The sequence below is a fragment of the Dama dama genome, chromosome 3 (assembly GCF_033118175.1).
Source record: "Dama dama isolate Ldn47 chromosome 3, ASM3311817v1, whole genome shotgun sequence".
Classification (NCBI taxonomy): domain Eukaryota; kingdom Metazoa; phylum Chordata; class Mammalia; order Artiodactyla; family Cervidae; genus Dama; species Dama dama.
In genome coordinates, this window is record NC_083683.1 from 48,743,914 (window position 1) to 48,756,654 (window position 12,741).

The window sequence follows — 12,741 nt, forward strand, 5'->3', positions numbered from 1 at the left end:
ACAGTAAAAGTGATTAAATGATTAATCAATGTGATTTATACTTTTACATCTCTGTAAAATTTTGTCACAAAAATTAATTCCAAAGTTTTAAAAAAATAAGCCTTTGTCAGACTTTGCTTGTCCATAATTATAAAAACACTGCCATGTGGTAAATCAAATATCTGTATGGAAGAATGTTCTGTGGCCAGTGTGTCCTAGACAGCTTTTATAAATCTGTTGAGTTTTGTTCTCCTTCAGGTTATAAATCAATTATGTTAGTAATTGTGAAAATGCAACATGAATTTGAATCTTTTGTGGCTGGATCTCAAAACAGAACACCTCCATGAATTGAGAGATCTGAGTTAACCATTTTGTAACTATCCAACACAAGCAAAATCATTATCTCAGTAGGAAGGGGAAAATTTGCTCTTTATTTTTGTAATAGGTCTCCATTTTAAAATCTGGGCATTATTTTAAAAATAGTATGGCAGTTTGGTATGATGCTTTTGGTTTGATTCGAGTCCCGCCTGATAAAGGCTTCCCAGGTGGCACTAGTGGTAAAAAAAAAAAAAAAAAAAAAACCCTCTTGCCACTTCAGGAGACACAGGTTCGATTCCTGGATCAGGAAGATCCCTTGGAGAAGGAAACGGCAACCCACTCCAGTATTCTTGCCTGGAGAATCCCATGGACAGAGGAGCCTGACAGGCTATAGTTCATAGGGTTGCAAAGAGTCAGATACGACTGAAGCAACTTAGCAGGCAGGCCACTTCTTAAGCTTTAAAATCTTAGGCAAGTATAATCCCTATGTGGCTTTTTCTGCTTAAGCTGAAAATAATTCATAGGTTAGTTGAGATCAAAGAAAATGATGTCCAGAAATGCTGCGGCAGTTTCAGGTGAAACAAATGTTAATTTCCTTTTCAGTCCTCTGTGTGAGGCCACCTGAACACTGAGGAGAGTGGTCAGGGAAGGGGTTACTTTATTCAAGTGAGAGGCTCAACCACGGAGTTTTGTACTTAAGGGCTGGCAGGTTTGACTGCTTTTGGCATGTCTTCTCTAGAGAGACTGTAGGTGACCAGTAATGTAGACCTGCTGGGCCTGGAGTTCCTAGATAGGAAATGAGTTAGTTTCCACTAATTTGTTTTCTATTATTTTATTTTCATTTTCCTGTTTTCCCATATGAAAATTTCCCCTTTCTACTTGGTCTTCTCTTTCTGTTTATTCTCATTTCTGTTTTCTTTTCCTTGAAATGGTCATAATATAGAGCTAAAGAAAATGTTGTGTTTATAAATCTCAATTTAAAAAGAGATGAATTTGGGAATTCCCTGGTGGTCCAGTGGTTAGGACTCTGTTTTCACTGTCAGCCGCTGGGGTTCAGTCCCTAGTTGGGGCACTGAGATCCCACAAGCTGTGAGGTGTGGCCAAAAAAAAAAAAAAAAAAATCAATTTATGCTTTTATGTTTTCTTATATCTTTCAGCTATAGTGGTATCTTTTATGTTTTTCTCCTTTTACCAGTATACTGTCATCCCCTCATCCCTCCCAGCCATCATCAGTAACATTGAGCAGCTCTCAGGAGCCACTGGTCATCCCTTAAACAGATCATCTGTTAGGAAATTCATTAACTTAGATCAGTTTACACATCTCTTGTCATTGACAAGATTTGGGTTTTGTTTTTTGCCTTATGGTGTGACATGCAGGATGTTAGTTCCCTGACCAGGGATTGAACCTGTGTCCCCTGCAGTGGAAGTGCAGTCTTAACCACTGGACTGCCAGGGAAGTCCCCACGATTTGGTTTTAAATGGGACTGCGTCAATATAATTCAGTAGTCGTAGTCTATTTTTTACAGTCTGTTCTTTAACACTATTTTTTAACATAAACACATGTTCATTCTTGGTCAATATTTTGATAGAAAGCTTACTGGTTTTGATAGTTCTCAGCAAAACAGAGGCCTTAGATTAACATGACTATCCTTTACGATAGAACTGCTAACAGGATTCTGTTAACAAACTTATAATAGCTTCTTTATTTATGTGTATTCATCCAGTAACACTCAGTTGTTACCATTAGGTCGTTTCTTAGTTATGCTAATGAAATGTCTGGTTTTAACACTGAGTTTAGTATAAAAGGTTTTTATATTTCAATTTTTTAATTTAAAATTCAGTCGTATAGTTGGAATGAAAGCAATATACTGAAGAAAGTCTTTTTTTAAAAACTAAAGTATTACATGTAAGCTGAGGAAGAAATTGAAAATGTTTAACATCTGTTATGATTAAAATAAATAGTGAATGCTATTTATTTTAATAAATTAAAAACCATTATTATGGTCAAGTTCTTACCAACTTTGTGAATATTATTTGACAAATCTTTAATCCTGGGCTGGTTTTATCCAGCTGCTACATATGTAGAAGATGCAGTTAGGTTTAAATATTAGTCTCTTTCATACAAAATGCTGTTCATTGCCTGACCGTTCTGCTTAGCTAGCCTACAGTACTGATGTCATTTGGCTGTATTTTTTCTTGGTTTTGTTGCCTCTGGGATAAACTCAAGACTCCCTGAGATGGTACACAGATCCCTTTGTAAGCTGTCTTTAAGCAGCCTTTCCGGCTGTGTCTCACCTCTCCTCTTGCACCAGCCGTGGTGGACGTCTCACCTCTCCACTGGCCGTGCTGTGCCCTATCACACTGCTATTCCTGTGTGCTTTTTCTGTGAAGCTCCCTGATGTCAATTTTTATCTTCCTTCCTCCGTTCTTTGGGCACCCCGTATCTTCACCTTTTATAGTGCCTTCTAATTATTTCTGCATGCACCGTCTTTCCCCCATTTAGACATGCATATGGTAGGTGCCGTGACTCTTTTTGTTCTTTGCATTCTCAGAAAGTATGACTCCAGATTGAATTTACTTACAGCTGAAATATTGGCTGAAAGAACATTGCAACCTTTAAATTTGTGACCTTAAAATAAGAAACCTTCATATATTGATGTAAATAATTGATTTTAATTGTTTCAGAAGCCACTCAAGAAGGTTATTATTGAAGAAACTGGTAGTTTGATACGGACTGTTGATGTGCCGGATAGCACCGCTGCGGTGGCTGCTCCAGAGTGTAACCCTGCTGACCTGGCGCGTGTGGCAGCAGTCGCGGGCATGGCACACAAGAACTCAAGCCAGGGTGACCTTGTGCCCACAAGTGGCGTCCCGAAAGCCAAAGTACTGAAAATAGAAGAAATTAGTGACACTTCAGCTCTTCAGTGAGTGGAAATACTCTTATTTGATCTGAATGGTAATAATTCCACTGGAAAATTGATAGTACTGATAAGACTTCTGGTTGTATTCTTCCCCAGAACCTTTTGAACTATCCAACTTTAGATTCTGTTCTTTTTTTTTCTTTTTACTTAAATGTAAGAGAGGTTTTGCTGAAGGAATTATTATTCCTTTACCATAGTGAGGAATTTAGAAATGATAAAAGTACATTGAACACGTTGATTTCATCTATTTTCTTTTCTAGAACTTAAGTAAATATGTTTCACTTTGTAATTCAGCAAAAACTTTTTATTTTTTGGAGGGAAGCTTCATAAACAATGTAGAATTTAGGCATTGTCATTATTCTAGCCATTGATATTTATGATTATTTGTGAAAGTGAAAGTGAAGTCACTCAGTTGTGTCTGACTCTTTGCGACCCTGTGGACTGTAGCCTACCAGGCTCCTCCGTCCATGGGATTCTCCAGGCAAGAATACTGGAGTGGGTTGCCATTTCCTTGTCTAGGGGATTGACCCAGGGATCGAACCCAGGTCTCCCACATTGCAGGCAGACGCTTTAACCTCTGAGCCACCAGGGAAGAAGGCTCTTTAAATTTTTTCAGAATTTTTTTTCTTAGGTTCACAATTTTTTAAAAAGTCATATGTTTTCTTAATCATGAGAATATAAAAGACATAGATTAATAGTTTACTTTGGGGTATTGAAATTTTATTATATATTCTTTCATTGCTACTCAACAGTCCTATTAAAAACGTTTTTTTTTTAAACTTTGAATTCTAGTAGTTCTATTTAGAGTGAGTATAGATTGTGGGAAAACTTTTAATTAGGCAGACTTTTTTTTTAAAGGAGAAAGCATTTCTTTCTTTTTGAAATCTTTCTTGAAACTGTGATAATTCAGATCAGAGTGAAAGGTTGAGTTGTGAGAATATGTGATATAATAATGCCGTATGGGTTTCCCTGACGGCTCAGACGGAAAAGAATCTGCTTGCAATGTGGGAGACCCAGGTTCGATCCTTGGGTCGGGAAGATCCCCTGGAGAAGGGAATGGCAACCCACTCCAGTATTCTTATCTGGAGAATTCCATGGACAGAGGAACCTGGTGGAATACAGTCCGTGGGTTTGCAAAGAGTCAGACACGACTGAACACTAACACTGTTACTATTAATGCAGTATATGGAAATAGTTTGTCAAAAAGTGGCAAGGCTGTTAGCTCAGCTAAGGAGAATAGGCAATATATAGTCAACACACGAAAATTTGTAGAAGTAAAATGTCTTGCCAAAATTATACATATATTATCAGCTGAAAGAATTTACTACTGGCAGAATATAAACGGATAGCACACTATTAATAAAGTCAGAAATTTTAGAATCTCTGTTGATGTTTCTGTATGTAAACTTTGACTATTTGTGTTTCTTTTCTGATTAGTTGATGTTTCTGAAATATTTCAGCTCTCATGTCAGTTTGAGAAAGGACGTATGTCAGTCCTTCAGTGAGAAGACTCCTCTAGAGGTAGACAGAGCACCTGCCCAGTTTATCAGGACTGTTCTTCCTCCAGTGCCTGCAAACTCATTTCAGCTTGAATCTGATTTCAGACAACTGAAAAGTTCTCCAGATATGTTGTATCAGTACTTGAAGGTAAGACGTAGGAAGCTAGTAGTTCTCTTGTAAGTTAAAGGTCAGAGAACTTCTTTTGTCTCTATATAATAGTAGGGTTGTATTTGCTTTGTGAACAGTATGATTCTGGGCTTCCCTGAAAGCTCAGTTGATAAGGAATCTGCCTGCAATGCAGGAGACCCCAGTTTGATTCCTGGGTCGGGAAGATCTGCTGGAGAAGGGATAGGCTACCCACTCCTGTATTCTTGGGCTTCCCTGGTGGCTCAGCTGGTAAAGAATCTGCCTGCAATGCAGGACACCTGGGTTTGATCCCTGGGTTGGGAAGATCCCCTGGAGAAGGGAAAGACCACACACTCCAGTATTCTGAGTGACTTTCACTTTCATGTTTCTTTCACAGTGTGATTGTAGAAAATGCTCTTATTCCTTGCCTAATACATATATCATCCTGATCAGGCCATTTTAAGTATTTGCAACCAGGGAACCTTTGAAATAGGTTCTGTGTTAAATTCTGTTTTCTAACAGAAACTTAATCTAATTTCATACATCATGACTTAAACTTAATTCTCCATTCTTCAAGATGAGGAAAGAAGCTAAAATACATTGAGTGCCTTCTGTGTGCCAAACTATGCTTACAGTATTTAGGTAATCATTCTCCTGAAAATGAACTTTTATTTGCTCAAGGAAAAGATTCAAATCATATGAAATTCACCAAATTATGGATTTTTTAGCACTTTTTCAAGTGTAATTACTATAATAATTTCTTATAATTGTGCGGTATATAATATTTCAAAATATATTAGCTCATGTAGTTCTATTTTTTAAACTCTCTTTTTATTGCTCCTTGAGCTCTCTTGTTTCCTATTTCTCTTGGGTGATATACATCTCTCCATGAGATTTTTCTGTGAATTGAGCAGAGCGATTATCTTACAGTCCCTCTAACTTTCTGTCATAGTTACATTTCAGTGTGATTCCCTGTTATTATTCATTAAATACTTATGCATAGTAGTTATTCTTTACTATGTTGATCTAAGCAATTATTACATAAATAATTTGTGATTGGGAATATTGCCATAATTTTCTAACTCCTTATATTTTTCCCAAAGCAAATTGAACCATCCTTGTATCCCAAGTTGTTTCAGAAAAATCTAGATCCAGATGTATTCAACCAAATCATTAAACTTCTGCATGACTTTTACATTGAGTAAGTAAATTTAGTTATACTTTCCTACTGTAATGCTCAGCTACTTTTAGTGATTTGGAAAATTCATCCTTTTTGGTATCATACTGCTACCTATTATATTGCAGAATTAGCTATATTGTAAATTTTACTGTGGCAGTAGTGTAAAGAAATACAAGTATAAACAATGAAAAGGGAAATGATTAGGAGAGAAAAGGACTTACAGATTTTTTTAGAGAAAGGTGGAGTATAGAAGTGACAAGTATTATAGCAGATTAGTAATGTCTATTCTATGCCTCATATTTAAGAATATTAGTTTCTTCAGTTGACTTGATAAGCTCTTCATTTGGGCACTTAAAATATAGACAGTGTGCAGGAACAAAAGATAAATGAAGACTTTATTTATATATAATTAGAAATATTATTTTAGTAAGCAGAACTAAATGAGCTGCTTTTAATTGATCATTCGCTTTTTATTTGGGCTTCAGGAAAGAAAAGCCGTCACTCATCTTTGAAATCTTACAAAGACTTTCTGAACTAAGACGGTTTGATATGGCGGTGATGTTTATGTCAGAATCTGAGAAGAAAAGTGAGTTCTATAAAAAAAGCTTTCTTTTACTCTTTATTCTTGTGTGTTCCTTTATTCAACAAATGATAGAGAATATTTATTGAATTCAATTATGTACGGGTGCATGCAACTTAATTGCAGTTTATTAAATTGAGTTACAGCTAATTAAGTAAAATTTTTTGGTCTGAAAACAACATTGTGAGGTGTAGGTATGATTATCATTTTGTTTTTACAAAGGGGGAAACTGAGACATGTATAGGTAAGGAACTTGACTGAGGTTCCACAGCTAGGAAGCCAGACCCAGGATTTAAACCAAGGTGGTCTGAACTCTTCTACTTGAAAATATAGTATCAGTGTAATGGTTGAGCTCCTGGCATGGTGGAACACGTGCAGGGTCCCTGCCACAGGAGCATGCAGCGGGGTGGGTGCATAGGTGGTCGCATCTGTTTTTTTCGGCTAATATCTTTGAGTTTGTTTGATTTAAGCTGAATTCTCAAAAAACTACAGGAGTCAGATGAAGGGAGTGAGGATGTGTAGAGGTTTTGAGGCAGGAGAGGGCAAATTGAACTCAGAAAGTTAAAAGGAGTGCAGTGTGGCTGAATTGTAGAGTTAGAGGGTAAAGAGAGGCAGGTGATGAACTTGAAAAATTATATCCCTTATTTATTTCTACATCTCAGTCTTTGGTATAAAGTCAGTTTTGCGGAACCCTAATTTAAGTAAAATCAAACTATGGAGACACTTCAATTACAGTTGTCCCTTGAACAGTGTGGGAGTTAGGGGAACGAGCCCTCCACACAGTTGAAAATCCACATACAATTTTACAGTCAGTCCACAGCATCCGAGGTTCTTCATCCAGATTCAGTCAACTCTGGATCATATAATACTATAGTATTTCCTACTGAAAAATATCCATCTGTAAGGGGATCTGTGCAGTTTAAACTCATGTTGTTCATGGGTCAGTGGTACTCAGAGTTTTAAGCTATAGTCTAGTTTTAGAAAGAGAAGAATCATTAGGATGTACCTCCTGGACTAAACACACTTTGGGCTCCTTTTCTGTTTCTTCTTTATGTTTGTAGCAGTGACATTGAGTCTGAATCACTAAAGAAAATACTCTTTATGTTGTATTTGAGGAAGTGGACCTAGTTTAGAGAGATTCTTAATAAACTTAAACGAAAAGAATTCTCACTTAATCTTTAGTAACAGTCTTCAGAAACAGTCCTGAAATTCCCTGAAGGTATTAGTTTGTTATTACTATTCTGACTTCATTTTCTATCACTGTTTAAAGTCATTCTGCCTACCACACTGACTGTGTTTATTAATGCACCAAATTGCCAGGCTTCTTGTAGCCTCAGAGTCTTTGTGTTTGACTGTTTCTCTCAGCCGAGACTATCCTTCCCTGCCTCTTCTTCATTTCATTCAGTTTCCACCTAATAGTCACTACCTCAGTCACCTTTCCTCACAGACCTACTCACATTAACTGCCCGCCTCCCCTTCCTCATCACCGTCTGTCATCTTACCTGGCTTTATTTTCTTCATAAGACAGAACTGCAATAGCAGACAGTATTTTCAGTATTTATTATTTCTCTATCCCTAATAGAATGAAAGCTCCATGACAGGAGGAACTATCTCCCTTGTTCTCTAGGTCTCAGAGTATTAGAATAGTGCTTAGTACATAAAAACCTTAGTATAAGTGCTTGACTGAATGGATTTTTTGTCACTATGATGTGATTACTTGAAGTGTACTCAAAGAATGTGAGTTGGTCCTTCAAACTGGCCTACCAACAGTATTGTCTTGGTTGGATCACTGCTCTCTGCTAGGTTAAACATGGAAGCATTTAGAGTAGTTCCTAGCATGTAACTAAATATTCAATAAATAGTAGCTATTGTCTTTTATTATCATTGTTATTAGTAACAACTGTTAGCTAGTTTTAATGTTGAGGGATGTAGTATGAACTCTATAGCAGTGTTTTCCAAAATGTTAACTGTGAACGGTTTACTGGTATGAAAAATAAAGATTTTATATGACTCATAAGGAAATCTTATTTTTAACTTTTAATTGTTATATATCTTATATATTTAAAAAATACATAGCTTGCCCATCAAACATGATTTTTGTGAATATTACTGCTAATTTTCTATTTATAGTAGTGATATAAAATTTTATTTTAAAATAAAATGTTTTCACGTTTGAAAAACAGTTAATTGGAGTATTAAGTAAATAAAAGTATACTTGTTACACAGGGCAAAAATCTTTTTAGGTAGTATAGAATGAATTATGTTTAATCTGCAAAGTTCATGTCATTAAGGATATAGGGAAAACTGTTTATTGCTAAAGCAAGATATTCTGGCAAGAAGCATCATTGGGTTGCTATATAATTTTCTGTTCTTAGGTTGGCTCTTTAAATATCTGAATTAGAATTTACAAATAACCCTAATGATTGCTTTAAAATGTAAAAAGTGTTTAATAGACTTTATTATTCCCTTTAATTTTTGCTTTACTTTATAACAGTGGAGATTAAAATGAAATTTTTTTCTTTTTCAGTTACACGTGTATTATTCAATCACATAGACAAATCAGGATTGAATGATAACTCTGTTGAAGAACTCAAGAAAAGATATGGTGGTTGATTTCCATTTTTGCTGAAATTATTGCCTCTTTAAATTTAATATGTAAATTTTTTCTACTGGAATGAAATGTTTTGCTTTTTAAGAAAATAAAATCATACAGAAAAAGGACTATTTTTGGACATAGGCTAATTAGCTGTAAAGTGAATTGTGATTAACTAGTGAGAAATATACTTAAGTGAACTATTTATAAGTTTTTTCTGAAAATAAAAATATAAATAATGAGGTGTACTTGTAAAGATCAGTATTTTATTTTGTAAGTCACTTTAAATGTTTAGATGTATTCTTCAGTGCCTCATGTTACATTATTTTTATATTTTCATGAGTTTTTGTAACCACATGATAAGGTTGCTTCATAAGCTTATAATAAAATTATATTTATATATAGAGAATTAGGTAGATAATCATGTTTCATTATAAAATGGTTTCATATCATTGTGCCAGTTTAGTAACATAAAATTGCTTAGTTGCAGGATGTGTATTTTTAGTGTTTATTTTGAAGGGAGACTTTATTATTTAGATTTTTTGAAAGATTACTTGGAGAGTCACAGCATCCTTAAATTTTAATGCTACAGCTTTTTTTCCACATGATAGCCATGTTATATGTCAAATATAAGACAGATAGTCTAAAGCAAGGTGGAAACGTTTAAACAATTGGAATTTTCAGGTAGTAATTAGTGTATAGCTTGCGTGTAAATGGTTCATGCGAGTGTGGTGACTGTGAACTTTTGAAATCTGAGCTAATGTTCTACTTATCCTTGTTCGGCATGGTACCTGGCCCAGTCCTTTGCATAAAGTTAGGTGCTCGCTTGATATTTATAAAATTTAATGGAACTCATGGCAAGAATCAATTTTAGTAAATTTCAAACTAGCAACCTAGCAAATTTTGGGCATCCTGTAAATATTGCTAAAGTCAATTAATTTTAGAGACCTCTGGTCACCATCTATAGCTGTTGTTAGCATCAACAAGACAGTCAAAGTTAAGACTTTATTTTTGTTGGAGCATACATATTATTATGCTTGTAATTACTTGAGGAATAATCAATCTGTTTAAAAAAGATAATTTCCCCAGTTCATGGTATAACTTATTAAGATGATCACAATTTGTATAGCTCAATGTTTTACAACATACTTGGAGTTTATATATTATATGTTGCTAAATGTTTAGTCTTGCTATGATATATAAATAGGCAATGAAGTTTAGCCATAAAGTATAGCTTATACACAAGTTTATACATAAGCTATGTAATGAATTTTAAATGACTTGAATTTTTCCTAAGTCATTAAGAAGAAAGTGATTTTGCTGAGATTTGCATGCAGGAGGGTGCTTGCAAGGCTTGGCTGTGGGGAGATGGTTGAGGGAGTGGGAGTCAGATTACGAAAGGCCTTTCATGAAGTGACAAAATAAGCCAGTTTTCTGAAAGTGATGGGGAACTAGTGAAGGGTTTTAAGTAAGGGAGCGACATGTGGTTTGATTTTTAAGATTATTCTGGTAGCAGTGATGAGGGTTGGATTGCAGTGATGGTGTGGCTGGAAACAGACCAATTAGAGGAATATAGAAGTTGAATAACATTTGAACTAATAATAGTGAATAACATGAAGTACTTATTTGCCTGACATTAGGGACTTTATGTCAATTTTTTTTTTCTCATTTAAATCCTCAGTAACCTTAGGAGATAGGTTCTGTTATCTCTGATTTACAGATTGAGTAAATTGAGGCATACGTAGGTTGTGTGACTTGCTCATGGTTACCTGGTAATAGGTGGTCTTTACCCAGAGGTTTCTTGCTCAGCTGTCATTCTATACTGACTGGTGCACAGGATTGGAAGACAGGATGAGTTTAAGGTTTATTAAGGACGGGGAATCCACAGGGATTAGTGGTATTCATTCACTTCCATTCAGACATTCCTTAAGAGTCCATTGCGCTGGAAGGTGACTAAGTGCTGGGTGAAACACAGGCACAGTTCTGCTCTCTGGTAACTCAGTGTAGCTGGGGAGTTAGATAAACTAGCATTTATGGTATAGTGTCATGAGTGCGCTGATAAGAGTTTGGAGGGGGCACTATGGAGGTTGCAGCTCTGAATCCGATTGGGTGACACGGGGTAGGAGGAGGCAGCGTTTTATATGAGACTTGAGCTGTGGGAATGATGGTCCAGGTGCATGAGGGGAGGGACAGGGTCCTGGCAGAGGTGAAGGTCATGGAACGTGTTAGAGCCCCTTGACTTGCCCTGGGGATCATAAGCAATTCCATATACCATCAGGGCTGATGTATGGGATAGAATTAGAATTTGATTGGCTACATTCTCCTTTCATTTGTTTCTTATTTGTTAATTTTTCATGTATGTACATCCTGACTCCATACTAGATTTTGAAGCTGCTTGAAGGTCATGACACTGTCTTGTATGTCCTTAGTGCTAACATTGGCTTTGTCCACGGCAGAGGTTCAGTTAACATTTATGGCTGGATCAATCTAGATTATTACCACCTTTCTTCCCAGATTAGGTTTGAGTTAGTGCATTTCTTCTCTCACTGTGGTTATTTAATGCAAGACTGTCATTAATCCTGGCTCTTTGAAGCTACAGATATATCACATCTGCTAAACAATTGGTTTCTCCTTAGTAAGGTTCAATGATGTTGACGCAAACTCCACAAAGAAGCTGTCGATTTAGCTTACTACGTATCATCCTGTTCTTTTGGGGGGGAGTTGCTACTGATTGATTATGATAGCAGACAATTTGCTACAGCTAATCTTCACAGATGTTTTTAAAGAAATCATGTTTTCATGCTTTTACAAATCTGAGAAGGTGGGAGGTAGACTTTCAGGAGCTTTTGCTTTTGTAAAAGAGATGAGAGGTTCAGTTGTTTTCCGGAAGTGAGTTATAAAGCAGGTGGCATTAAAAAAGAAAGAAAAACTTCTGATTCACTGGAGAAACACACTGTTCACAACTCTTTCATAGAAATCACTTGGAAAGTAGAAGAAAAATGAAGCTATACATGATACAGGTTAACCCCAAATCAGATGGATTAAAATCAATAATAATTTGGACCAACAGAAGCACTTGATTAAAAAATCCTTGTTAGCTGTTTTATTGAGCTTATATAGGTTTAACAATTCAATTATTTCCTCTTGAAGTGTGAGGATGCATAGCTTCACTTTAACTCAGCCCCAGCATCAGCCCATCTTGCCATAAGACATTTAACATGATGAGTGACATCTTTTATTTTCCATAGCAGTCTTTGTGGCCTTCTAATCCCAACGTGGCAGTGGTGAGGAGGCAGAATTCCTTAATCTCTCTTCTGAAAATGTCTGTTCCTGCTTGAGCACTTCAGTACTCTGGAAACCTTCAGTAACTGATGCTTATTGTGGAGTTGAAGCAAAAAAGGCCTCTGGGTGATTGTATTTCCTAAATATTAAAAATCTATGTATGCCCCACTCGATGTGACTCTGGTGGGGTCTGTGGTTAACAATGCAGAGGGTCTGCGGAAGGTTTGGCCTCCTTGATCGCCCTGGCTCTTCCTATCCCAGG

At 36.2% G+C, this 12,741-nt stretch overlaps 1 protein-coding gene across 3 annotated transcripts in view; it reads left to right on the forward strand.

The window, feature by feature from the left end:
• The window catches only part of RPAP3 (RNA polymerase II associated protein 3), a 35,214-nt gene extending 25,761 nt beyond the window's left edge, over positions 1-9,453 (forward strand). For all 3 annotated transcript variants that reach the window (XM_061129242.1, XM_061129251.1, XM_061129236.1), the window contains 5 exons: positions 2,983-3,221; positions 4,679-4,865; positions 5,948-6,045; positions 6,510-6,610; positions 9,132-9,453. In XM_061129242.1, coding sequence (XP_060985225.1) covers positions 2,983-3,221; positions 4,679-4,865; positions 5,948-6,045; positions 6,510-6,610; positions 9,132-9,217 — 711 coding nt within the window. In that variant the 3' untranslated portion in view covers positions 9,218-9,453. The remainder of the gene's footprint in view (positions 1-2,982; positions 3,222-4,678; positions 4,866-5,947; positions 6,046-6,509; positions 6,611-9,131) is intronic.
• Positions 9,454-12,741: the final 3,288 nt, after the last annotated feature.